The following is a 27977-nucleotide window of genomic DNA, read 5'->3' on the forward strand; positions in this document are numbered from 1 at the left end:
TTTGATATGATGTTAGGATGTATGCAATACGATACATTACGATATAGTATGATACAATACAGTACGATACGATACAGTACAATACTATATGATACGATGCAATACGATACAATACGATACCGTACAATACGATAAGTAAGATACAGTACGATCCGATGCAGTACGATATGATGCAATACGATACCGTACGATACGATAAGTAAGATACAGTACGATCCAATACAGTACGATACGATGCAATACGATACAATACGATACCGTACAATACGATAAGTAAGATACAGTACGATCCGATGCAGTACGATATGATGCAATACGATACCGTACGATACAATACAATACGATACAATACGATAGAGTACGATATGATACAATACGATACAGTACGATCCAATACAGTACGATATACGATACAATACGATACCGTACGATACGATACAATACGATACAATACGATACAATACGATACGATACAATACGATACAATACAATACAATACGATACAGTACGATACGTTACAATACAGTACGATACGATTCAATACGATACAGTACGTTGTTGAATCAATGAATTAAAAGTCTAGCACCTACCAGTGACATTAGGCCAAAATAAAATGTATAAAAAATATATTTTTCTCTCTTTATTTTCCTACTTGCAGTCTTGCTGTCTTTTTGTCAATGTAGAGAAACAACATGTGCATGTATTTCTATGTTCTTTTGTATCAAGAACAGAAATTATTGCTTGTTAGAGCCTGCATATAATGTCATAGTTACAGACAACAATGCGGTATCTACCTTCAAGGACCACAGAACCCTCCACCACTCACAACTCTTCCCAAGCCAAAGCGAAAGAAGCATGTGCAAGAGAAGAACTAAACTGTAAACATATGAGAAGATTTTTTTTTCTTGGTCTAAAGGATTGTCAAATTTCCTCACAAAATACCGGCTACTTGTAGCCATATTTCAAAACCATCTGTAACTGTATTCAAGGACCCAAATCTGTCAGACCCTCGATTTGAGTTGGCAAACATCTCATACCCACTTCTCTACCATTACGCCATCATCACCTCAAACTTTAAGGCTTTCACATCAATTCCACAAAACTGCCATCTAAATCCCTCTCCACTTCAGGTTACTTGATAGTCTGACACTTTAATAGCTTCAGACTCCGCCGTAAATACACCATCTGACCTCCTCTAACTCTGTGTTTCCTAACATAGCCTCTGCTCCTTCAGTGATGGCCTCCTCATCAGTCATCACGCAGCTCTGCTAGCTGTCTAAAGGTTATTCTGTGGATAGCACACACACATACATACGCGCAACACGCAGTAGCTCTCACTCCATCTCCATCCTCAAATGCAGATTTACTGGAAAGCTCTCCTCATAAGTCAATTATGCTGTGTCAACCTCCCTCGCTGGTCCTCAAGTCTCATTAAAGCTAACACGCCATGTAACCTCAACTCAGCACTTAACTGCAGAGATTTCACATAATTTACACCAGGGACACACAAAGTGACAGACAGTATGTACGACTTCAGACGCAACTCACTTCTCTGTCATAAAATGTCATGGCAAAATATTAAATTCTCTTTGTCTGTATCTTTTTCTCTGGTGGCCATGAAGGGCTTGTTAGCCACAGTTTCAAATCATACCAGTTCGCCCCTGCTCCTCATGTCATAATCGCATGTATTAACATTGCAGCACATGCTAGAGTAATCAGACGCCTGAACGCGCTGCCTGCTGGTCCTGCCTGCTGATCTATCGCAGGTCTGTGCGTGAACTTCCAGGACCATAAAAGAGCAGGTGTTTTTTGATAGATAGGAGCGAATCCAGAGGCCTCCAACACCCATGATGCTCTCGTAGTTCAATCATCGTATTAGAAAGAGGTCGATGACGGGATCATGGAGAAGAGCACAGCAGAATGACACGGGAGAGGTTAAACTTCAGAGTAGGCTCTATTGCTTTCTATTTTTATTCAATCAATTATTTGTTCCACACCAAAATGTCATGTCCTAAAATTCAGTTCTTTTTTATGGTTTGATGAAAAAAACAAAGAAAAGGAAAGGGGAAAAAATGCAGAAGAAAGTCCAAGAAAAGAGGAACAGAGACTTCAAAGAAGGAGTGCAGAGCAACACCAGTAGTGAGGAAGGGAGGAAATATCTCCCTGTCAATCCACATTTCCTGTGCAGGTTGGGATACGCAGCCGCTAATGGCCGTCTCTGTGATAACTTATCTACATTTACAGCTACACTCCCACCTTGACCCCTCTCTGACAGAACACTTTTCTCTCTCGTCATAAAACACTCACGCTCCTCACTCATCACAGCGATGATGAAGCACTCTTTTCTCCACCTCTTTCTCTCTTTTTAACTTTTTCCCTCCATTTCCATCCAACTGTGATTCATTTAACTTCTGAATCATGAAGCCCTGTCAGTCCAGATGAGCCTGGGTCGCTCACCCTGAATGACCCGGGCGTAAACACGAACTGTGGCAGGTAGCATCATTGTGTTAGCCAGGCTCCTTTGACTCCCCAGTTACATGAAGCACATTAAGTTTGAATTGTAGTTTATAGATACCATTGATATGATATAGTTTTACTGCATTTGGTTGAAGTTAGACTTTGATGATCGTTGTAAAAGTAATGTGGTTTAGTCTTTGTAAGTTGTAGAAGCTCATCCTAAAAATAGACATTTTCAAGAACCATATTTTCAACAAAAATACAGCTGAACTGTTTCTGTGACAGCACACCAAAGCAGATAACAAGGTCATCCTTTAGCTCAATGTGGAGTGACATATCACACATCCGTATTCCATGACAAAATATGACCTTTGTTCACTTACACACACTTGTAATGTGATTGTGTTTGAAAGAGTACTCAACTGTTATGTAGCATTATTTGGAAATTATTTTATTAATTTAAACATGATGATATTTCTGTTTTTTGTTTATAGTCTGTTACACTCACAGTGAGAGCTGCGTCCATAGCAACGGTTAATACTGTAGCCTTGTTAAAATGAAATAAGCTAGCTGTTTTTACTCACATTAAATGGAAACATTTCCACTGATGGTGAAGTAAGACACGGTGAGCAGGAGCGCAGGAATCAGCGCAGCACCTGATTGAGGATTTCTGTCTCGTCACTTTCAGGGACTGTTGACATTTTCTTTTCCACCCACCTTCTTTAAACACCACCGTATCCTGTACTGTGTTCTGTTTAATATTTACTTAAGGTGCTGTCTTCAGTTTTTTTAGCTCTCTCTGTTGTAGCCTTTTAACCTTTATTGCTTTTTCTCAGCTGTTGCGTCTCTTTTCTGTAAACAACTATATATGATTACAGTTAGTTCGGATTGTGTGATTAGAGCCGCATCCCTAGCAACGGTCTGTTCTTCATAACAACAGTCTGCTTTCGAGAAAAAAAGTCCTCGGAATGTCGTAATTAACCAATCAGAATCAAGTATTTAACGCAGCCGTGTCAATAATGTCTTGTAATGTCTGCACATTCTTCTTTTATGTCAAAACAGGCTGCATACATTACACACAATGCTACTAGACTGACAACAGTGTGGTCAGAGATCAAGGTGTGGTATGAGATTGGTTTTTGTTTTTTTGTTTCAAACTAGTCTTCTGCCTCAAGTGACATCACTTGAGGCAATTTCTCATTTTTCACACAGGTCCGTTTGGAGCCGCAAGCTTTACACAACCTTCTTTCATGTATGTTATAGTATGTAGTGATGTGTTGAACCAGTGGACAGAAAATGTATAAATATATGACGTGATCTACGACCATTTAACCATTTCATACAAACAGACTGGAGGTAAAGCAGTGAAGGGAGTGAGAGAACATGTGTGGATTTTAGATGGATGCTGGGATCAGCACCTTGTTCACATAAATCCCCTCATGTATTCAGTATTCAGACACCACACATGGGTACAACCCACCGATACACACACAGCTTTTCAAACTGATTTATGCACCACTTGCAGCTGCTCTATTGTAGTGTCAAATGTAGATCAGTTTTAGACAGCAACTGTATGTATGCATGTGGGTGTTCTTGATACACTCAAAAACAAGTGCAGACTTAACACATCTGTATATCTGCACTGAAACACAAGCAGAGACACAGAAACAGATTGTAACATAAAAACATCCATGTTTGTTTTTCTAATCCCTCCATGATTTGATTCTTTTCGACACGAGTAGCCTCACGTTTCTGTTTGTCTTGACTTTAGTCACTTTCCATTCTGCTCCTCTCTTCTACAAAGACAGTGGCAATGCTATCCTCACAATAACGGACCAAAGTTCTTCAAATGTCCAAAATAGGAATTACAACACATGGAAAACAGTTTTGGCATCATGATAGTACAAACAGTGCTGAGTTAAGAGTAGACATATTTATTACTGGCAGCAAACAGCTTGCCAGGAAGAGGAAGCCGACCAAATCAGCAGACTCTGGTGTAATGGGATTTCACCAATCTCCGATATTTCATTCTTTCTTGCAAATAAATCCACAGAAAGAGCCAGAAAAAAATCAGAAACAGGTACAGACGTACCCGAACAGGAAGTGCAAGCACTAAAGACACATGCAAGTGTTTATAGGCATGTCCCTGCGTATGGACAGTTTAAAACCCTCATGCCAAATTCAAGTTACCCCACCGCTGACCCCCCGCTCATCCTCACAGATTAACAGCCTGTTGAATCCAAAGGAGGAGCCAAGAGAAGAGCAGAGCCAGCGTGGTCTGTCTCCACCTGTCTGAGTCTTAATAAATCACACAGGAATTAAACACACGTTCACACGCTCACACTGGTGGACACACCCAACCTGCACCTACTTGAGCGCACATACAAACACACACTCATGGCACGTGACGCTCATCCATGCCTGTTCGTCATTCATTGATGAAGTCTCATTTAACATGTGTATAGGAGAGAATTGCTTTGGTCACTTTGTGTCAAGCTGTCACGTTACAAACACTTCAGGTTGCCAGGTCTCACACCCACACGGGCACAAACACAGTTGCCAGTTTGTCACCAAACCCCAATTCAATCCTTGTCTTTCATCCATTTTTTTCCTCTTCAGTTTCTTTAACACCACTTCTTTCCTTTCTTGTTTGATGTATGCTTTAAATGATTCAAGGTTTTAAGCTTTAATTTTCTCTCCCTCTCTCAGCTGCCTCACTTCATCAACAGCTCCCTGCCAGCTCATGACCGCACGACAGCCCTTCAGATTGACAGCTACTTCCGCCAGGAGCTCATATACAAACGCAACGAGCGCATGGCTCGCCGTGTGTCCGCCTTGCTGCAGAGAAATCCCAACCAGACGTACTTCTTTGCTTTTGGTGCAGGTAAGTTCATCTCAGGTATAGCTTGGGGGATGTTAAGGGTGAGGTTCAGTTTCTTGCCCTCTCGTATTTCAGAAGGCCCCAGCAGTTGACCTTTGACCCACTGGTTATGGGACGCCTCTTTAAACTGCAAGTTAATAATAAATATTGAGAATTCATCATGGCTCTATTTAGCTTCAAAAGAGATTTTTCCAAACATCTGATTGAGGCTGAGGGCGAGTGTTTGCATGCAGTTGTGAAGTAAAGAGATATCAGCTTTCCTTTGGTCTAAAACAATGTTACTGTCAGCACTAATGTGTGTTTATGGTCAACAATCTGCTCTCTCTAGTGTTTGAAAGCAAAACTGGAGAAAAAGCAGGACAATAATAGCGTACAATGGTTCCCAGATCTTTGGCAAGAAAAAACTCTGTGTGTATATACAAGCGAACGTACACGCACACGCACGCACAACCACACAACACACACAGAAGTCTCGATTACAGCCAGCTCCCACCTCAGAAATGAACAAACCATGAGCTGTTTGTTTCAATTAGCATTCCTGGCTAATGCTGCTAATGTTTCCTGAATGGTGTAGTGTATCCTGAGGGAGGCGTGTGAGTGTGTGTATGTGTGTGTATCAACAAACGCATACATGTAAGCATAATTGCCCACAAGAGCAGGTGGTGGGTGGGTGTCTGTGTGTCTGTTTACTGTATGACTGGGCTTGTGCATCTGAAAATGGGTGGTACTGCCTCTAGGGTGTGTGTGTGTGTGTGTGTGTGTGTGTGTGTGTGTTTGTGAGCGAGAGAGTGCATGAAAGTGTGTGTGCCAGTGTGTGATTAATACTAAATGCCTGGGTTCTTCCTCTGAGCTCCCTCTGCTCTTTGTGCTGTTTGGACAAGGCTGTTGTTGCACCATCCAGCTGCTGTGTGGGTCGTCCGTGTACACAGACACACATAAAGTTAGCGCAAGTACTACAACTGTGAATTTGTGCAATAGTGCTGAAAGAAAGTGATCTTAGATGAAGTAATTTGCTGATGATATACCCCTTGTTTTTATTTATTAAACAATGAGAGTCATGTGATTCTCAGAAAGCAAACAAATCAACTCCAACTCCACATCTGTGTTCCCTATTAAAAGCTGTTAGCTCTTCCTCGATAGCTGACCGTTGCTATGAAGAACAGACCGTTGCTAGGGATGCGGCTCTAATCACACAATCTGGAGGACTAACTCTAATCACATTAATCCGTCGAAAGAAGTCCATGGTGGTTCTAAAAGTGGGGTCCATGGACCCCTGGGGGTCCGTGAACCATAGCCTGGGTGTCCTCGAAATAATTATAATAAATTAATAATACATTATAAAATTGTGCTGTATCATTAAATCATCATCATTAAAATGTATCATTACCATGACACAAGTTACAGTGGGAGGAGAGGAGAGATGCGTTCAGGTCCAGTTGGGAAAACTCAAACTCTCATCTTTTAATAGAGGGGAGGATAAGAAGTAGGCCTCTGCGGATTTATGCCGCAACATGCCGCAAATTTTCCACAAAGTAACTTACGTCACCAAACTCACTTTCTTTGATATTCAAAATATTGATCCCCTGAGGTCTGCAATGTTAAACTGAGGGCATTCTTTACTGTATTATCTACTTGTTACTGATGTCAGCACTGTAGTGTAAAAAGTCGTTGTACAGTGAGATAGTCATCTCCCTGTTGTTTCATACTGCCCCAGCAGCTGGCATTACGAGTAGAAGAGCATAGATGTCATAAAGAATATGTAGATAATTCCTTAAGCATATGGATAGCATTGAATGCACATGCGCAGCGCAAAATGAGCATTTTATGGCTATTGACTTTAGTGTCATTCAGTTTTGACAGATTTTATTTTGAGTGCTGACACTGAAATCGACTGGAGGTGATGTGAGGAGACAAACAGCTCGCTCAGCCAATAGATGGCTTTATTGGAGCGTTTGTCCTGGACGCTCACAGTGGATGTGTAATGCGTTAAACAGGGGAGAAAAAAAGCCTCAAAACACTGCAACTTTCTTAAAAAGCTGCCGTGAAATCAGACAGTTTTGGCCACAACAATCACAGAACATGCCTGTGAAATCATGGAGGGACTCATTTATACTCACATTATCCCTTCTGCATTTGTAATTTCACTTTTTCAACCCTTTTTTAAGCTCTTATTTAATAGGAGAGCTGAATAGAGGTCTGAAAGGTGGGGAGGAGAGTGCGGGGGATGACATGCACCAAAGGATCACAGACCGGGAGTCAAACCTGCGATCAGTGTGTCGAGGTCTGTCTAAACCAGCACCCTGTATTTTCACTTTTACAACAATTTATTTTGAAACATTTGTTCAATTAGCACTTTAAACCCTTAATTGTCCTTGTAATTGATTGCATTGCTGCACTGCATGTAGAGCTGAACATAATTAGCCCTGTCTGCAGCGGCATGTAGCCTAGCTTCCGTGCTGGCACTCAGGCCAGTTTCTCAACATCGAGGGCGGTGCTGGGAAAAAAAGGGTGTTCAGCTATTCTTCAAAGGATAATTGTGTGACTGTCTCTGGAGCTCAGACTTATATTAAGCAGACTGTTAAGGTATGCAACAATGTTCACTACATGAAAATGACATTTTTACACACTTTGAACTGAACTGAACAGGAATTATGTTTTACCATTAAAGCCGCCTCATATTTTAAAGGTCGCCCTCTGTTCAATGTTCGCCCGTCAGCAAGACAGCTTAATGTTATCTTTCCTGTATGTCAACCTGGTCTGCATATACTGGAGGTGAACATGTGTGTCAGGTCACCAACACACTGCAGTGTTGTATGCGAGCAAATTGACAGCTAGTGTGAATGATAACAACCATTACAGCTAAAGCTCAGTGAACAAACACACATGTATGTATGTACTTGGGTTTTTACTTAAATATGCATTCAGTACATGTGTGCTTGTATAACATACACAAGCAAGCTAATTCAGTCGTCTCAGCGAAGGCCTCAGGAAGTCTGAGCAGATAGCAGTCAATAAGAGCCAGATTTGTGTACATGAAAGTTGTGCTGCACGTTGATTCAATGAAAAAGCTGGATGTAGTTTGTGTCTGAATTTTTCCAGCAGAAGTTAATTAAACAACTAGTTACTCGGGCTGCTTTTTAAAGTTCATTTAAGGAGAACTTCCAAGCTCAAGTAGGAATAAAAAACTAGTGCTTAAAAAAACTACAATTAAATTAATTACAAAGAAAGCATTGGTTATCAAATAATGATGAGTTTAAGTGTCTTTGGCGGTTGAAGTTGAAGTCATTATATCTTAGGGACTAAAATGGAAATTGATTGAAAGTATCCGCTCAATGCACATAAATTTTAAATGGTGTGACCACATAGTAAAAACGTCTAACTAATTAATTGCAGATCTGTGCTGAAGTCACTTTATTAGTGCTGTATCACTCCTACTTTATATTCTGTTAAAGCAAAAAGCAGAAAGATGCACTTTGCTGATTCCATATAAATGATGTCTCTGATTTCAAACTGGACCTCCTCTGCGTTGTGTCTGCTGACGCATGTCTGTACATGCAGATTGACCAAAAACAAGATGCAAAAGGCTTAACAAAATCAGTCTTAAGAAGGTCTCTCCCATGCTTTAATCACAAGGCATCCTTTCTGTGGTCGTTTTTTTTTCTGTCCGTAGAGCGCTGACTCATGATTTTACAGTCCTGTAACTGTCCCTGCTGGTTCCAGTTTCCCATCGTCCGTAAACCAGCCGTGAAATTTTATCATCCAATGATGCCAGGATGTATTAAGTGACGGGCTGGACTCACAGTGTTCTTCAGTGTAGTGGTGGAAGTGGTCAGGCTTGCTTTGGAAAGGACGTCTGATTACAATCTCACCACAGTGCATATTTTGAGTTATGAAGAGAAATAAAGAGGGCAGGAGGTGTGAGGGTTAAGATAGTCCAGACGTAGTTTAAAATAAATACAGCCCGGGGAGAAATATAACAGGCGTTTTCAGGCCAAATGTGGGTGTGCAATAATGTGATCACATAAAATCCAATCTTTATGGTCAGATCTCAAAAATCACATTAATATGACGTGTGTAACTGCAGGCAGTGGGCTCTTAGCAACACTTATACTTGCGGGTTGTAAAATGGAATAACCTGGGACTTGTGATGATCTTGGCGCTGTTTGTCAGGCAGGCCTCTGTTTGTGTTTCTATGTATGTCTGTGTCAAGTGGCTGTCTTTGTGTTTATCAGATTACCATCTTGCAGTACAAGGGATAAATATTAAAAGTCCTTCTAGCTGCCTTTCCTTTGGACCCTTCACTTCCAGCCTGAACCATGTCCAGACTGCATAAGGAAAACAGGACTGTCGGGAAAGAACCGAAGCAGAGCTCAGGTCGAGGCCCTCTAGAGTTACCCATGTCGTAGTCAGATCCAGGAGTTTTTTTCACATGGTAATTAAACTGTACTACGTGTTTATAAAGTGGTTCAGACAGGAAATCCATCTCTGCTCAGCTCAGCACCTTCCTGCCCAGCCTCCCCCTTTCCTCTTTCTGTACACCTACACCTTCCTGTAGGACAAGTGCTTTTATGCGCAGAATATATGCTTTTGTACTTGCTCAGGCAGTTTCTTTCTCTTTTTCTTCGCTCTTGTTCCTCCAACAGTTGTTACAGACATTCTTTATTTTCCTCACTTTCACCAACAGGTTATTAATACAAACTACTGGGGTAAAAGCGCTCCAGCAGGCATAATTGAATTATCCCAGGCAGTATAAAAGAGACTGACTGAGCAGTATTACTCTCTCTGTCTGCTTTCAGCCAAGATTTTATGATACGGATGGTCCACGGAAGCAACTCAGACAACTCCAGCCTCTTTGTTTCAGTCAGTAATTCAGAGTAGCCTATATGTCGAAGGGTTTTTATGTAGCAAGACTTCTTTACCGGAAGCGTACAATACATCATCCAAACTTGTTAATGACTGTCTTTATTGACCTTACGGCGACCATTTTCCTGTGATGTCATGCTCAGGGTGGGAAACTCAAATGCTTTTACAGTGTTACTGCTGTGTTCCAGGTTGTATGTCAGATAAATGTTGGAAATCTCATTGTAATTTCATTGATTTAATGACTGGTTAGCAACTCAAAAGAAAGATATGGAGAGAATCATCAGGCTATGTTTCAAGTTAAACAACACATTTGGTGTTAGCTAGCTAACGAATCCCACAAAGAACCTAATATCTGGGAGGGCACTCAACCTTTCGGCCCTGGGAGAGTGGTGAAAGAATCAACTCACTGCAATCAGGTGTGTGTGGCACTGATTGGCTTTGATTAAGCCCAGGTGTGGGGAGTCTTCATATACCCTGAGTCTCCAGTGCCCTGGGCTGACTCATTATCTCACCTTCAGAGGTAGTGAGAGGTTCTCCATGTGGCTTCTCTAGCTGTCGGTGTATCTGCAAACACCAACTCAGAACTTTGTGTGTATTTGTGGTCAATTGCCTGTTTCCCAGGGAATAATTTGGGGTGCTGGAGAGTTTGTGTGACTCCAGCCTTTTGGGTTATCAAAGGCTTCCCTGGCAGCCTGTGCCTTTAGCTTTGAGTTTTCTGGGTCTCCTGGGGTCTGTTTCACAAAGCAGGTTCAACAAACTCTGAGTCTAACCCTGAACTCTGAGTTGATCTACTCTGAGATAGGAAACTCTGAGTCTGCTCGAGTAAATTTGCAAGTTTGAACTGGTCTATTTATTTAATACTTAATCACGACCCGAAGCTAAAATGTATATTAATTTAGGAGCAATCCAGCGGGAGAAAAACATACATGGAAGCAGTTAAAAATAGAATACCAGAACATCATTCAAAGGTGCGGCTCAGGCAGAACAGGCTCATGGCTGAACCTCACTTCATCTTATTTTAAATATTAAACTAATGAAATATCATTCAGTGGCTGTTTTAATGTGCATTAGTTTTATCCCTAACATGATGCTGACTTCACATACATTATAATTCATGTTGATTAAACTGAATGTGTTAGTTTAAAAAATAAAAATCCGATAACTTACGGCATCTTATTTGAGCGCTCTCGGCAGTGGTGGTGGAAAATCTAAAAATTATGACTTTGACACAGATTTGTCTTTTGATTTTTTTTATCATAAATATAAAAGACTTTTGCAAAGCGGTCAGAGCAGCACAGAGACGCAACGTTTCTTTTAATTCGGTAACCGCTCAAACACACGCATGAGACGGGCTGAATGAATGAGGAAGTCGAATGAGGGTTTTATATTCTAGAGGGAGGAGACAGAGCGAAACTCTGAGTTTCCTGAAGAAAACCTGCTCGCGACCAGGTTAGGTTCATAGAGTCTATTACTACGGTAACTGACCGAGAGCTGAAGTTACCTCTCTCTGTGAAACAGGCTAGAGTTACCCCTCTTTCTCTGGTTTGAGTTACCTCCCTTTGTGAAACGGAAAACTCAGAGTTTCCCTCATTTCAGGGTTAACAGACTCAGAGTTTTCACTAAACCTGCTTTGTGAAACGGACCCCTGGACAATTTGGGTTTTGAGTCAGCTGTCAGCCTGTAGCGGCTCTATACAGTTTCGTTGTCTTTTTCCTCCCCTTTCCATCTATCGCTACTGCGATTTTGTGGTTATCCCTCTGGGATAACTTTGAGACACCACTGGGTCTGCACCTGCGTCCCACCCCCCCACCCCCCCTTTCCTGACAAATATCACCGTTAGCACCGTTTTTGAATGCTAACATTACCAACCAAGTTATATGACACTAGGTAAAGGTGTGAATTCCTAGCTGACAGTAACTTTAGCTAACGGCAGCTGAACCAAAGCTAAATGGAGACTAGACATTAACATTTAATAGGATACCAGAAACATCACAAGAAATGTTTACTTTTTTTTGCTGGATGTGCAAGTCAACATCATGCTAACACGTTAGCCATGCCTTCTTTATGGTAGATAATATGTGAGGGTTGTGTGTGTATCAGCTCAGAGCAACATTTTGTAAAATTAGCCAATTTGTTTTCTTACTACAAGTTAGATGAGAAGTTTATACCTCTGTCATGTCTGTAAGTTAAATATGAAGTTAGAGCCAGTAGCCAGTAAGCTAGCTTAGCTTAAAGACTGGAAATGAGAGAGAACGTCAAATGATGAAACGTTTTTGGCTGAAGCGAAGTTATTGAATGAATATCTTTCTTAAATTTATGCTAATCCATTCAGATTTTCCATCTTTCTTTCCCTCTGTCTCCTCACAGTCTCCTTTCCTTTCCTGTGGTCGCTGCTGTTTACTATTACTATCAGTATTATGTAATGGGGATCATGGGCACCCACTGTAGCATGACGTTAGCGTTCATTGCGATGCCAAGTGAACGCATCACTGTTTCCCCTAGGACAGAGTGTCACAGCAACTCCAGATGATAGCAGCATGCTCGCAGACACGTTGTACACGCATTGGACACTTGTTCTGTTGCTATTGTAAACAGATACAAGCATGGATGCTCTCTTTTCCATCACTAACTCAGAAAGTATGCTTTCTTAGTCACCCTTTCTCTAGATCACATGCAGAAAATAAACATGCTCTGTCATTTTTATACACAAGTACACACAGGGAGGAAGGAGAAGAGTGCTGCGAGGGTAGGCAGTGTTTGGTTGGAGCTCCGTGGTGTGCTTCAGCAGGTTTTCATTTGTCAGTTCTCTGGCTGCCGCTGCCCGGCCTTATTGAAAACATCCCATGGAATTTCCTGACGCTGCCGAGGCCGAGACACCACTTCACAGACGTACACACTCACACGTGCCTCTGTGTATGTTTGCGACATAAAGTCATATGATCTGCAGAGATATTTATCACCAAAAAGAGCAGTTACTGTCAAAAATACACATGTAGGATTGTTTGTTTTGAAGTCTGAGCCACTTTGGATCCGTTTGCTGAAAGCCGTTTTTTCTGTGCATATGTTCAGCTTATAATAGCCCATTGTGCTGCCAGAGCAGGCCCATATGTTTTGCAGTCGCTTGTGGTGTTGTGGTGTTGAAGTGATGACTGAGGGAGAGAGCCTGCTTGGCGTGCATGTGACTTTGTCTCCGCTGCTCTTCCTCTCTTGGTGTATATCTGCTTTTGTCAGCTTTTTTTCCCCTCATCTGTCTGTCCTCCCGCTGCTGCCTGCGCTCCGGTTTGTCTTCAGCTCTAATTCCATCTTGATACCTGTCTCTCTGTCCCGTCTGCCACTTTATCCGTCTTAAGCTGCTATCTTTGTGGTCCGTCCTATCTGTCCTTTCCATCAGCTGCTGTCTCCACTTTATTAAACTGACGCCATCCCTCACTGCTGGCTCGCTCGGTCTCTTCTGCTTCATGCTGTCTTCCAGTCTGCATTGTCAAGGAGCATTTTATGACGTGTGTCACATGTATGTGAATGTGCGTCATGTGTTGACTTCTGCTTGCTGGAGAAGACAGATAGAGAGGGAGAGAGAGCGATGTTATTAGGGCTTTTCGACTGACAGTTGGGGTTTAAATGTGTTGATAACACGTGTGGTTTGGCCTAGAGGCCATTATTGTTTGTTGCAGGGCGCCGGTGTTTGCGTGTCACTGGATAAAGTGGAGTCTTCTGGTCCAAATAAAGGGCTACTTCGGTCCTGTCCTGTTCCTTTTGACTGTCTCTTTCCTCCATATGACAAAAGCAAGGGTTGAAATGACCTTTTAATTAAATACAATGCAAGAAAACATGAGCAAAGCTGACTTGAGATATTAGTACACATGCTTTTTAAGCACTGCAGCAACAGACATTACAGACCTAATGTGGTACCTATTTACAGTTAAATAGTCTTATTGTCAGGAATGACTCTTAGCTACGCTGGTTAGATTCCTACCTCTAATTAAATCAGCACAGCTCATTAGCTTGTTCAAAGATTACACACTTCATTAGCAGCTAAAATCTCATAGCCTCTTTAGAGCCAATATCCTTAACGATACATTTCATAAACACATGGAAGCTTCAGTCCTGCTTTGATCTCTTGAGCATTAACATCGCCCTACAGGTTTTCTTCTCGGGACCTGTAGCTCTGCTGGTTTCCTACTTGGTAGTTAATTGGATTCACCTGGTGTCCCAGGTGTAAATCAGATCCTGATTAGATGGTGAGAATGAAAAGCAGCTGGCCTCTGGGCCTGAGAAACAACTCATGTGAAACATTGCTTTGCACGGATACACACGCTCACGTTGCTTATACATACTGTCGGCTACACACACAATCACATACCTACACACTTACTTTTATCTCTGAGCTTAAGCCCGCTGGGCAGCACGTCTGTGTGATGTATGCCAGCAACACACACACACACACATGCACACTGACACATGCACACAAATATGCATGCCTTTAAAAGACATAAACAAGGAGACATGCACATAAACATTTGTCCTGTGTAATGGAAGGAAATCTGTGATTAAACTCTCTGCCTACGCACATGAAAACTCACAGTGCTTCCTTCTTAACTGCAACTTTATCTGAAGGGCGGAGGAGCGGAAATGAATCGACGTTGCAAGAATGAGATGAGAGAGATAAAGGCCGCCATGAGACGGAGCTCCGCGAGGATGCCAAGGCCTCTTCTATCACTTGTGTCTGTGTGTCTCTGTGTGTATGTGGGTGTGTGTACACAAGAAAGGAGTCTTTCTCCACTTTATTCCTCTCGTCCCAGCAGGGATAGATGATAAAGACCACAGCTGACAGGAACAAAAACAAACAATTTTTGCTAAATTCCTGTAGCTCTACTGTAGCTCAGCTCAGTTGACCTCTTTGCTCTCTATTTTTTTTTCTTTGTGCCTTTCCTCCTCCTCTTCTCCTTCTGCACCCGTCTGTTTTTCCCTCGCCTCACCCACTTTCCTCACTTTCTCTCTGCCCACCATTACTGCAGCAGCTCAAACAGTCTAAATATTTAAACTCGGGGAATCACTTTAAAGCTTTTAACACTGAACCACTGAGCCCGGCCTCCAGCGTCTCTGACATGGACCGGTGTCAGAACCGCGGCATGCAGCTGTCAGCCTTTGGATCTTATCCCCCTTCGCCTCTCTTGATCTTCGTATTTGACCAGAACGTCAACCAGAACTTGGCTGTGAACGGCCCCGTCAGCCGCCGTCACTCATAACACCTCGGTGTGGTGCAGGGAGACAGACAGACGTCGTTCTGCATGCATAGGAAGTGAGGTCATTATGGAGATGAGGAATGGTAAAGGGAAACGCTCCAGATTATTCCCGTTCTACGAACTCAGAGCCATCCTGTCTTCTTGTCAAGTGAAAGTGCGGCTTTGTTTTCAAGGCAGCGATTCAAGTATTTCTGAGGAGCTGTGGGTAGTTGTTTCTCCGGCTCCGCTCCGTTAATCCAAATGCTGCTGTGTGGTTTGTAGAGGGATCCCAGTGCTGTAAAAGTGTAAATGGAATTGCACAGCATGGTGCGGGGATGCTGGGCTTATTAAAATCCTTGCTGCATTACTCATATGTTGTTCAAGGAGCGAGTGGTGGTGCTAAGTCAAAGAGAGACTCTCCCCACATGCAGGTACACAAATAAATGTGTGCACCCAATGTTACAAGTAGAAAACGCATATTAAGAGGTCACAAAGGAAAGAAAAAACATAAATGATAGTATAAATGAATGGAAGTAATACCTTCACACAGGGCAGGAGGAGTCACTCCTTTATAGAGACTGATGCAATAAGATCCCATCCACTCTCCCTTCAGTTGGTACTGGGTAAAGTTCGCTCCTTGTCTCTTGCATCTGCTAGAACATGACAGAAAATTGCATAAAAACGTAAGCTTGATGGGAATGTTTTAAAAACATTGTAGAGAACCCAGAACAGTTTTTCTAAAAGCATTAACACTGTGGGATCCTAATACTCACTCATTTGTAACGGTAAGGGTTGGAGCTAAATGATGATCTAACATGGTGATTTGTTGAAATAGTTTTCAATATAAATGTATTGAAGTTCTGGTCCTTTGGTGGGATTACTTCACCAAGAAATCAGCCATGTGACTTGAAATCTTGGTGTTTTTAGCTAGTTTTGGTAGCGATTAAAGTTGTAATCTCAAGGATTTCAGTTTCATTCTCTGTGGCGGCACCTCCGGCGATAAACGGTAATTGCGGGAGCATACTTTCCAGATATCCAGACAGTGTTGCATGTGTGGTGTCCACGGTTGGCTCCAGTTGTAACTCTTGATTTTCCTCTCTGACGGTCGCTTTCCTTTTCAGACTGTTTGCCTTCATCTGAGCGTCCAATTTGTTTCTTTTTCTTTGGATTTTCACTTATTGTTGAAGTTGTATCTGTAGTCATCGATCTTTTCTTTGTTTGTTCAGCCATAGTAGATTACTGTTTACTCGCAACACTTGCAGAAACTGGAAAAAGCAGCCACTGAGCTCCGCCTACCCTCTCTGGCAGACCAACCACTGCTGGCTGATGGAAAACGCGTCACTAACTGGGCGCAGCTTGTAATGTTTTCCAGGAAGGTCGCACCAGACACCCAGTCTGTAATTCTGCAAATGCAAAGGCTTCCTTCATAGGCTCAATCACCATTGTGTTACCTCCTTCAGCGATGGATAGTGACTTAACAGACATTTATTTAATCACTTATTATCAGTTTAAGCACTTGGCTGCATATTGTGGTGTTGATTTTTTTCTGGTTGGTTTTCAGATGATGTGTTGAGCCCAGTCTCTACAGTTTGTACTCTCTTATGTAACATAGGCAGCAATGCCAATATGAAGGGTTGACAGCTAGGGCTCTCTCTAATGCTAATGCTACAGCTGGTTTACAACTTAGTCTCCAGCTAATGGGGCCGATTTGTTTTAAAACCAGAACACTGTAAAAGTGTGCACATGATACAGCAAAAGGCTAAAGCTGTATATCTCAGGGTAATAGTCCTCAAAAAGTGATGATCCGTATCAGGCTTGTTTAGCTGGAAGTTTCTAGAATGTGAACCTCTACAAACCCAGTAAAGGGAAGGACATAGCCTTTACATCTCTGGGACTGATGCAAGGTCACTATCACAAATAGTAAGCTAGCCCATAGGCATGCTTTGTTTGCGACGTATGTTAGATAAGATAAACAAACCCTTTCATTGAGTCCTTACATTTTGGCTCTTTTGTTTGAGTTTTGGAACGGTGATAAAAACTCTCTTGATTGCTCTAATTAGAACCTGTTGCAAGGAGTTTCAGCATGTAGAGAATTCCAATGCAGGCCTGCATGGATACTGTTGTTAAGCTTCAATCGCACAAACTCCAACTTAGGGATTTTAACGCTTGAAGCGGTCAACAGTTTCTCCATAAGCACCCACAACACACCAAATGACTGAATGAAAGAATTGTGTTCATTTCTCTAGAGACTTGTAGAATCCTGCAAAGAAGCAGTTCTGGTGGTCCAACACCTTGCATGTTAGTTTTTCCTTCGATCTGTCACCCACTTGACACCTACACACACATTCACAAACACACGGAGATGGAGAGGAATTTTCCCCCATCATCTCGGCCCGCTCTCGCACACTGGCACACGTTTCTAAACACTTCCATAGAGGAACACGCCCTCCCTCACTTTAAAGTGGGGTCGATTTTATTTTTCCTCTCACTTCACCGGGGCGTCTCTCCTCACTTCGTTCTCTCCGTTTCCCCTCATCTTTTCAGCTCTCTTTCATCTCTTGTTCCAGTGACGGGGGGGTCAACAGCTTGTGTTTGTTTGGACCATGGTGTAGCAACAGTACCCAGCATGCATTCTGGTTGGGTGGAGGATGCAAGCACTCTGATCCTTCTCCTTCTCCACATCATTCAGTTCTTTAATGCACGTTTTCCACATCCATCTGTCCTCTCTGTGCCCTTTCTCTTTTAATTCACTCAACCCACCACTAAATTGCGTATTCCCAATCTCCTTCCTCTTGTTTTATCGTGCCGTTTCCTTATTGGTTTCGCCCTGATTGCAGTTTTTATACAATGCTCTCAAGCCATTGGGATTTCCTTAAACCACAAGTGTGCATCCATCAATTTATTGTTGACTCAGCGTAATCGCAAACACATTTGTTTGTGCAAAATTGAAATGATGAATCTTCTGTGATTCACTTCCTGTTCTACTACTAGCTTTGCACGTTGGAGGTTGTCGACGGGGGGAAGTGGAAAGGGAAGGATGAACGGATGAGGGAGATGCGTGTTAATTGGGAGAAGGAATGGGTCTAGAGGAGGAAAAGAGCAGGCCAAGGATGGGTGGGAGTAAAGAGGTGCTGACATGGCTGGAGTCGAGCCTGGGTGGCCACCAGGGACACACGCTCCAACTCCTCCTTTTACAAAACACACTCACGGAGAGAGAGAGAAGTAAAGAAATATAGGATGGAAGACAGGGCCATAAGCACTGATGCTTTAAAAAGACGTGATTACGTCTAAAAGCCAGACAGATAAAGAGATAGGCCTGAGACAAGAGGTGGCTACAGTAAACACAGACAGACAGAGGGAGACAGCGGAGAACATTAAGTTGCTACTGCAAGTGGAAATCAGGGTGGAGAGGTTATTAAACAGAGGAGTAACCGGGTCATTAACTCTGCTGTGAGGAGCCTCGGGAGAGGAAACACCCTGTAAGGTAGTGCACACTGCAAAAAGTTCTGTTCTTTACTATAAAAGAAAATACTTAGGAATATGCTTTATGAGGGTGGTGACAGTTGAGTAGTAAGAGGATGAAGGATTGGGTGATATGTAAGAGTGGTTAGCAGCCACATTACCACATGTTACTTCTCTGCTGTCCCAGCCTTAGCCACAGATCACTTGGAAGATTAACCGCAGTACTCTGCTGGAAAATTCATTTATATAAAACTAATTTGTTCTAGTAAATATGTTTTTAAGAATCACCTGCAGGGTTTTTTAGGAAGCGACGCAGCTGTAAAGAGGTTGTTTGGGGTGAGCGGTGGGCATACGCAGTGCGGAGCAGCCCAGCGTGTTCGTTAGGCTCAGGCAATAAACTGTCTTTGATTAGAGGAAGATTGTGGTTTTGATTAAAAGTGAGTAAGTAAATAAACACACCCGGTCTCATGCTTCAAATCACTTTGGACTTTGTCAATATATTAACCAAGGCCTCATTCTTTCCCAAACCTTAACCAAGTGCTGTGAGTGAGTGCCTGAACATAACCGTAAAAAACATTAATTAGAGAAATGGAGGAGCAGCTCGCAGCTGCAGAACATCAAAACAGTGTGGGACTGGTGGATTCAATCTTTGGAATAACATTTTTCTTTCTCACTGTTAAGTTTAATTGTCCGTGGGCTTTGAAATTTGAGTGGTCTTCTTTCTATTAAAGTCTGTTAATAGATGTAACACAAACATATAGTAATGTATAGTACAATCTGTTAGGGATGGGTTTTGGTACCTAGTAGGCTACCTGATTGATCAGTACCAAAAGTACCAATAATCTCACGGACAAACGGTGCTCCTATCGGTCTTTAACGTTAACATTCCGTCTTATTTAACGTCGTTTTCATTCAATCGTTTCATTCTAACGTAGCTGGCATCCGTCCCCTAGTGATGAGGAAGCCGCCAGCGTCAGACAATGACGTTGCATTGTTGTGGTCTTATGCTGCAGAAAGTAGGCTATAGGTCTTTATGGCTAACGGAGCAAAGCAAATTTAACTCTGCTGCATCTTTGCGCAGTTTACGCAAAAAGGCAGTTGTATACTAAAGGGGGTGACACCAGCAACCTCATGAAACACTCAAAAGTTTAACGTTCTATAATTCTGAAGCAGTGCCGTGTGTGTAACTGCTTTAGCAAGGCAGCTAATGCTAACGTCGTTGCTAGCGTTACTGCTAGTACGTCCTCAGTGCAGGCTGAGTCCCAGTGGCTCTGATAGCAATGCTGCAGATGGGATTAGCCATCACCAAAAGCAGTTAAACACATGGTTCTTACCTGTTGCTATTCAGTCACTGTTGTTAGCTAGCTTCAGTCATGTGCATTTCTAAGTAATGTTCCAATTTAATCCATAAACAGCGTCAGTCAAGTAGCAGCCCCAGCTTCATCTGCAGTGGCTAACATTAGCAGAAGTCAGACACTAATGTTAAACACATTCTCCATCGCTAAACGACGGGAAATAACAGGAACAAAGGCAGAATGTCACCGAGCTGTCGCCAAGTTTATTGTCAAAGATTTACTTCACTACAGGGGAGTCCGGTTGGTTTAGGTACGCTCATAACTGATAGTCTGAATTTTGAGTTGCCATGACAGCCAGAATTTTGCGTAGGATTGTTACTATTACTGCATTAACTGTTAACGTTAACTGATGTTACTGTTGATGATGAGATAAGACCGAATCTACCGAATCTACGTCCTCATCACCTCCTGTTGCCAGAGGATTTGAAAAGCGTCTCTGACACCAGAAGCAGTATTTTTTGCAGTGCACCAGCAGTGCAGTCAGCCTACCAGCGCCGCATGCAGCAGAGGAGTGGATAAGAAGTCGGCTGACCTCTCATTACGTCTTGACTAATGGAGCTGTTTGTTAGGGATGCTCTTCAGAAGAACCGCACTGTTTACCGTCTCGATACTCCGAAAACAAACACACTAGCCCATCCTACCACACACACACACATTCAACTGTGTGGAAAGAGCTATTATCCCTGTGCCGAGTCACTCACCCTCTCACAGGGATGGACCACAAAAACACACAGGACCAAACAATACATTTGCCACTATTGTCAGATGAAAAGCTCCGAGAGACTGTTGTTGTTTGTTTGACAAATTATGCCCACTCATGGGGAACTGTGAAATCCCTCAGTTTAAGTTCTTACATGGAAGTGACCAACATCTGAGAGATGGTGGTTTTCACCCTAAGAAGGACAGTTTGTTTGAGTGTGTGAGGGAGCACATGTGTATGAGTGTATGTTTGTAGCTTCTTACAGTTTATTTACATCTTTTTTTTTAGCAAGTGTTTGCATGGCTGTTTGTGTATACAGCGGGTTGTTTAAGAAGTGGTTGCATGTTTACAGCACCCTGCAAACAAAGAAATGGATATACTGACAGGAATACTCAGCAGATTGACTGTTTAATGAGTGTCAGTTTTACAGCTGGTGCGTCTAACATGTGGTCGTCTGCTGGTTGTAAAGCAAAACTACAATTTCATCATTCAAACAAACATGCGTACACACGCTGCTATGTCCGCGTGTGTGCGTTAGGCATGACGGCAGAGCAGAGGAAATCAAGTCAGCACATCAAGCAGGCAGCTTGACCTCACACCCGGCAGAACACACTGGAGGTGTTCTTCTGTGCCCCCGGCCTGCAGGAATTAATGAAATAGCTGCTTGACACAGATATGAGGGTGGTTGAATCTGTCAGCGTGCAGTCGCCGAATGAGCTGACTCTGGCCCCCGTGTCTTGTTAGAAGAAGGGGATGAAAGAAAAGAGGGAAGAATGTAAGAGAGGAATTTGTTGGTAACTAAGCAGGTATTTTTTAAATATGAGTGTGATCATTTTAGGCTTTTTCTCCTTTATAATAATAATATTAGCTTCTGTTCATGTTACAACTGAATCATTTGGATTTTTTTCTGAAACTATTCAATTAAAACTTTTAGTATCAGTATGCCAACATGCACCCAAAAATTACATGTTTTGTTTTCAGTGTCTGTTTGCAATTATTTGCTTTAGCATGCTAACATTTTGTCATATACACTAAACACAAAGTACAACTGAGGCAGATATGTATGTCAGTCATTTTTTAAGGTATTTGGTCATAGAAAAGTATTGCATTATGACATGTCACATTCACTTTTTCACACACACATTCACACACTGATGGCAAATGTGTAAGTGCTATCTCCTATCAGTATCTTTGCACATTCATAGCCTTCAGGGGAAATTCGGGGGTCAGTGGCGGGGGTCATGTGACTGTAGCAGTCAGGGATCAAACCCCCCAACTTTCTGATTGAGAGACAACTGACTCTACCACCGAGCCACAGTAGGAGAAAAGGTTAATCACTGTGGTGTTTACAATTGATGCTGAGAAGGATGTGAATGTCTGTTTCAAATTTCATGGCGATCTATCCGATATCAATGGATGAATTTTACTCCAAACTACCGACGTAAACCTTATGTTGACACTAGTGCCCTTAATACACGCAAGTAAATACGATACATTGTCTAGAAGCCATCAATTTATGTACAATGTGCACCAGTCCAAATATTCCAATTCAGTTGGTGTTGAGATATTTACTTAAATATTAACCAAAGTGTTGGATTGACTGACAGACTGGCGTCACCATCCACTGAGCCATGCTGCCAGCATGCTTTAAAAAATTCATTGACAGGCTCACTTGTAGCTGTTTCTCTTACAGCCTTTCATTTCATTTAAAGTTCTTAAAGAAACAAGGATACAAAATTAAACCTCACTTCTAACATTGTGGGTTGATGTAGACTGCACAAGTACAGCAAAACAAGAACACACACACACACACACACACACACACACACACACACACACATACAAACACATGCTCCCACCTTCACACAGACGAAAACTCACACTCTCCCCTCTATGTAATCCCATCTGATCTCGCCCGACAACACTCTGTTGTTAGAAGCCTCCTTTCACTCCGCAGCCTATCCCTGCGCTGCCTTTGAACTCTGCTGCCAAGAAAGTGTAAAACCGCGTGCCTCTTTCTTTGACTTTCAGGAATGATCAGGAACATTATAATGATAAAATTGGCAGGGGGTGAGGAGCTGAGTGGGTGCAGAAGGCCCTGACAAAAAGCAAGTGAGAGTGAATATTGTCAACGTGTTGTTAATAAGCTGCAGGAGAGAGCTGCAGTGTGTGTGTGTGTGTGAATTCCAGCCTGTGTGCAAATGTTTGCATGTGCAGGTTTGTGTGTATGTGTGAGCAAAAATATGAATTCTTCTGTGAGGGTGCGTGTGTGTGTAACAAGAGTGATGTCAGGCTACATTACAGCTTATTGCCGGGTTGAGTGACACACAGGATTATCGGCTGATGGAAGAAATAAAGAAAAGCTTTTATCAGTGTGGGGCTGGGGCTCGCATGTTTGATGTTAGTCTAAAGGAATCGTGTACAAGGTGAAGGAAAGTGGGAGAAGGGCGGAGAGGAGGCATAAGGTTGAGTGCCGGCAATATGGGGTCATTACAGAGCAACAAGGGGGCCTAGCAGATGAAGAGCGCGCATGCCTCTCAACAGTCCATGTAATCTCACAATTCAGTTTCTGTCTACAGCAGGACTGTAACTCACAAAATATACTCTCTATATATATATCCCTACATCTATGATGGAAAAATATCATCTTTGGTGGGGGAGGTCTACTGAATGTTTGACATATCCAGTGTAGGTCCTGAGTTTCCTGTGTGAGGATTATACAAACCTAAGGTTCAATATGGTTTTCCACAAGTTAATATAATTCATCCCGTCGGGTACATGATTGTTTGTATACAATTTTATGGCAATATGTTGTCAAGATTTCACCTGAACAAATGAAGTGAACCCACTGGGGTACCTCAGGGTTCTATTCTGGGTCCCCTCCTTTTTATTCTTTTCTCTAAGTCACCCGGCTCTGTTATTCAGGCAGGTGTTTTTTCTTCCTACCGTAGGTATGAAGGTGACACTCATCCTATGTGTCAGCATGAATCTTCGGGTGTCTTGCTGACATCTCTCAGTTTGATGGCTGCACACTACCTGCTGCTACCCAGCTGCTCTTCCTTCCAGGGAACGCATCCCCCCTCGATGATCTCTACATTAATAAACAATTACTATGAAGAATCATGTGATGTCCTCAGCTCAGAATGCATGAAATTGGGTTTGACAATGGATGACCAGCTGACAAATTAAGATTTTGACCTGATAGTGGTGCCAGATTTTTAAAAAATGGAGATCATTAGGATATATTGTCTGGGAGCCGTGAATCTGTGTACAAAATGTAGCGCCAATCCATCCAACAGTTTTGCATATTGCTGTCTTTCTTCTGCTTTGAACTCTGTCTTGTTTATCTTAGATCTAACATGACTATTGGTGTTTTGTCTACTGTTAGGTCATTTCTTGGGGAACCACAGTGTGCTGGACATCCTGAGACAGGAGGGCTACGAGATCGTCCACATGTCCTCTGATCACCAAGAGCCAGTTACAGAGTGAGTAAGCTGAGAGAAGTTTAACAGATGACAGAGCATGAAATCTGTATTGTGGTTACAAAGAAACAAACAAAAACTGAAAAATAGAAAAAGTAGACTGCTTGGAACACTAATCGTACACTGTAAACCTGATGACAAACTAATCGCCATTGTTTGACATCACTGAATCTTCAAAGGTTGTGTTTGACAAAAGAAGATGTGCCTTATTTTATCTTGGAAGGCTAACTCCAGTGTAATTGAATCATGAGATCTTGGCAATTCATGCTAAACAGTTACAGATTACACTTAAAACCTTAAGATCCTGTGAACCTGACAGGATAAGGAAAGAATAATATAAAGTGGGTGTGATTTTAAGCTAGCTTTACACCAGCGAAGATGAACCCTAATGTAACAGTAATATGGCCTTTGAAACAGAACATTTGTGCGATATTATTTTTTGGCAGGCGTGCAGATACATGTGGACATACATCAACAGAGCCCATCAAAGAAAGAAACAACTCAGCCGGTCAACATCAGTCTTATCCTCTCTAGAGCTAACCTCATTAGATTTATTGACGTGCAATGGAGGTACGGTCCAAATTGTGTTCTGTAACAAATAAACCTCAGCTATGCAGGAATCCTTTGATTCCTCATCAACTCCCTCACCTTCCTCCCTTCCTTCCTCCCTCCCACTCTCCCTTGCCTGCCAAAGGCAGTATGCCAGTGGTGGTTCTGCCTGTTCTCAGCCGCCACTGGTATCACGGTCAACACAAACGCAGGATTGAACACACTCAGACTCACACAGAGGCTTGGCATTCTCCAGCATTTCCTCGCAAAAACCTTCTACAGTCCCTTTTAATATCTCATTGTGTGTGTGTACACCCCATTCCTTGGCGCAGAGCAGCTCCCCTCTCACCTAGGGGGTTGATCCATGAGCCCATAAAACAGTAACAAAAGCCACTTGAATCAGAGTTAAAATGGAAAAAGGAGGCAAAACAAGGGCCATTTCTTTATAAAACAGTTAAAACATCTCCATCAATCCATTCAGCTGAGGGTTTTACAAACTTCTCACTGAATGTACAGCTGTAAAAGTAGCTGCCCTATCTCCCTCCGCCCTGTTTGCAGAGTTGTGGGCTTCAGCCAGTGGTTCTGGTTTAAAAGCTGACAAGTGGACTGACTTACTGTGGTCACAAAACACTTGCCTATGCAGCACCCACACACAGCCGCACGACCACACACTTACATGTGTGCATGCGCGCGGACGCTTTCAGCCTTCTGATACAAGGTGACATGACAGGAGAGGGAAAACACAAGATGGCTGAATGAGAGGTGTTTATGAAAGTTGTTAGCCTCAGACCAGAAGCAATTGGCAAAAGGTCTTCATGAGCGATTATATGACTGACAGACGGAGCAGACTGGAGCTGGGTTTGGCTCCACAGTAGCCGGACCGCAGGCCCCGCAGCTATCAGCACTCTGACCAGGATGGTTTTCAGGCCTGTTAAAGTAGAAGTGCAGACCATCAAATTTATGATGACCAAAGAGATGAAACTTTTTTATGAGTGAGCGTTCAAACTATCCTACAATCCATCATGTACTGTTAATGCTGAAGGTTGAAATGAGCACAGGACATCGTGTTACTGTGTTCTTTACTTTCTGCTGCCTGTTTCAGTGCTGTAGGTTCTTTTAGATGTTCTAACTTGAAAGACAAAGTCACATGCGAGCCATATTGACAGGAAAAGAACAAGAGAGGAGAAACTATGAGTAATGGGTGGAAGAAAGAGGAGCACGGCAAATGTTTTTCGAGGAGAGGCCGGTGATTCTGGGTGGTCTTTTTTTTGGGCAGATGTCAGTTTAGGCTCAAAAGTACGGACGTAAGAGTTACAACTTCCACTCACGGTGCCTACTGGGTATTTCTGCCACTCAGTGCAGTGTTTATAGGGCCAGGCGTCCTATGTGGTGTCCGTGTCCTTGATTGAAGTCTCGAGCTGTAAGTGGAAAGCAATTGCGTGGTCAGAAACCACAAACAATAACATTCACTGGAAGGGACTTTGAAATCGTAGAAAAAGTGGAACAGTCTCATAGTTTCACAAGAGGTTGTTTTCATCTATGAGTCAAAGGTTTAAGTGATGCATCCACCATTTTTAGGGTCAAAAACATCCAGAATGGGCTTTTATAGTGAGTGGAGAATAAACTGACTCAATATCCTCTTCACTTTCCCGCTCCAGGACGAAACCAGCTAAAGAGCCTGCAGCAGGGTCCAGCGAGGAAGGTGCCGACATAAGCTCGACATCTCCCACCGGCTGGCTGACCAGCCCACCAGAGACGGAGATAGAGCTGGAGGAACCAGAGGACATGCCCGGCCTCGGAGACGAGGAGCTGCCTCACATGCTGCTGCCCGACAGCCTGAGCCAGCTGGAGGAATTCGGGCGACACAAACGTCCTCGCAAAGTTCACCGCGGCGGCCACGGAAGACCTCGCCTCTTCAGCGACCTGTGGGTTCGCATTGGGGATAGGTGAGTCGACGATTATGATTAGGTCACTTCAGACACAAAGAAATCCTCAGATTCAAGAAGATTTTTTAATGTTTTACTGATCACTTTCTTCTGTCATCACCTCCAGCACAACTCCACCACCTAACGTGAGGATAATCAACGGCTACGTGACAGTGGAGCCTCCGCTCACCCATCAGGAGCAGCACAGACAGACGGAGATCTTCCCTACGGAGGAACATCCAAGTCCAGCTTCCTCCGTCCCGCCTCCCCCCAGCTCAGCCCAGCCGGCTTCAGTCCACAGCACGCTCACACTGTCTTGTATTTTAGCCTGGCTGCTATCACACATGCTGTTCACCTCCTGACCAGAGGACAGCGTTATCTCACTGACAAACACTCAAGACTCTTCTGCCTCCATACCAGAGCTGTAGCTGATAGACAAGGAACAACCATCAGCGCAACGCAGGAAAGAGACGGAGGAAAGTTTCAGATGGGAAACTGCAGAAAAACCCTGCAACTGTCGGCCTCCATCTAAAGGGAGGAATCAGCTCCGGCCTGCAAAACGTCTCAGAATGCGTGGAATAAGCTCGCAGCCGAGAAACAAGCAGCAGACAGACTGTGTTGGACTCTAAAGGGCGGAGTCGTCAAACCTCATGAAAGTGTTACGGTAGAAACGTTACAAACACAATGAAGACCTGTAACTCTGTGGACTAAAAACTGTAATACTGTAGAGAAAACAAGGCTGACATTAATAATGAGAATAGAACGTACTAATTATAACTCTGTGATAAATGAGTTGATGCATACAGTCATCAGTACTGTGTCGGAGGTGGAGCACTCAGTCGCCACTATTGTAAATTGTGCATTTTGTTCATAAAGAAATATTGTATATTTATTATTTCTGGAAGAAAAGAGTATATTTTCTTGCTTTTTGAAGATAAATGAAATAATAAACTTTAAAAAACTAACACTGTTTCAAGATTTCCTGTCGTTTATATATATTCTTCTGACAGTTCATTGAATATTACAGAACGTTCTCCTTAAATTAAGTATGTTGCACCATGCAAAGTCATGAACTCAAGCT

General features: G+C 42.7%; 1 protein-coding gene across 1 annotated transcript in view; it reads left to right on the forward strand.

Annotated features, from left to right (window-relative positions):
• Positions 1-27767, forward strand: part of trabd2b (TraB domain containing 2B) — a 69626-nt gene extending 41859 nt beyond the window's left edge. Inside the window, exons 4-7 of the mRNA XM_069680233.1 lie at positions 5167-5341; positions 24329-24425; positions 26630-26917; positions 27024-27767. Coding sequence (XP_069536334.1) covers positions 5167-5341; positions 24329-24425; positions 26630-26917; positions 27024-27258 — 795 coding nt within the window. The 3' untranslated portion in view covers positions 27259-27767. The remainder of the gene's footprint in view (positions 1-5166; positions 5342-24328; positions 24426-26629; positions 26918-27023) is intronic.
• The last annotated feature ends 210 nt before the right edge of the window (positions 27768-27977 follow it).

This window comes from Semicossyphus pulcher, unplaced genomic scaffold, assembly GCF_022749685.1.
Source record: "Semicossyphus pulcher isolate SPU_LCO1_2020_fin unplaced genomic scaffold, fSemPul1.0.p SCAF_4, whole genome shotgun sequence".
NCBI lineage: Eukaryota > Metazoa > Chordata > Actinopteri > Labriformes > Labridae > Semicossyphus > Semicossyphus pulcher.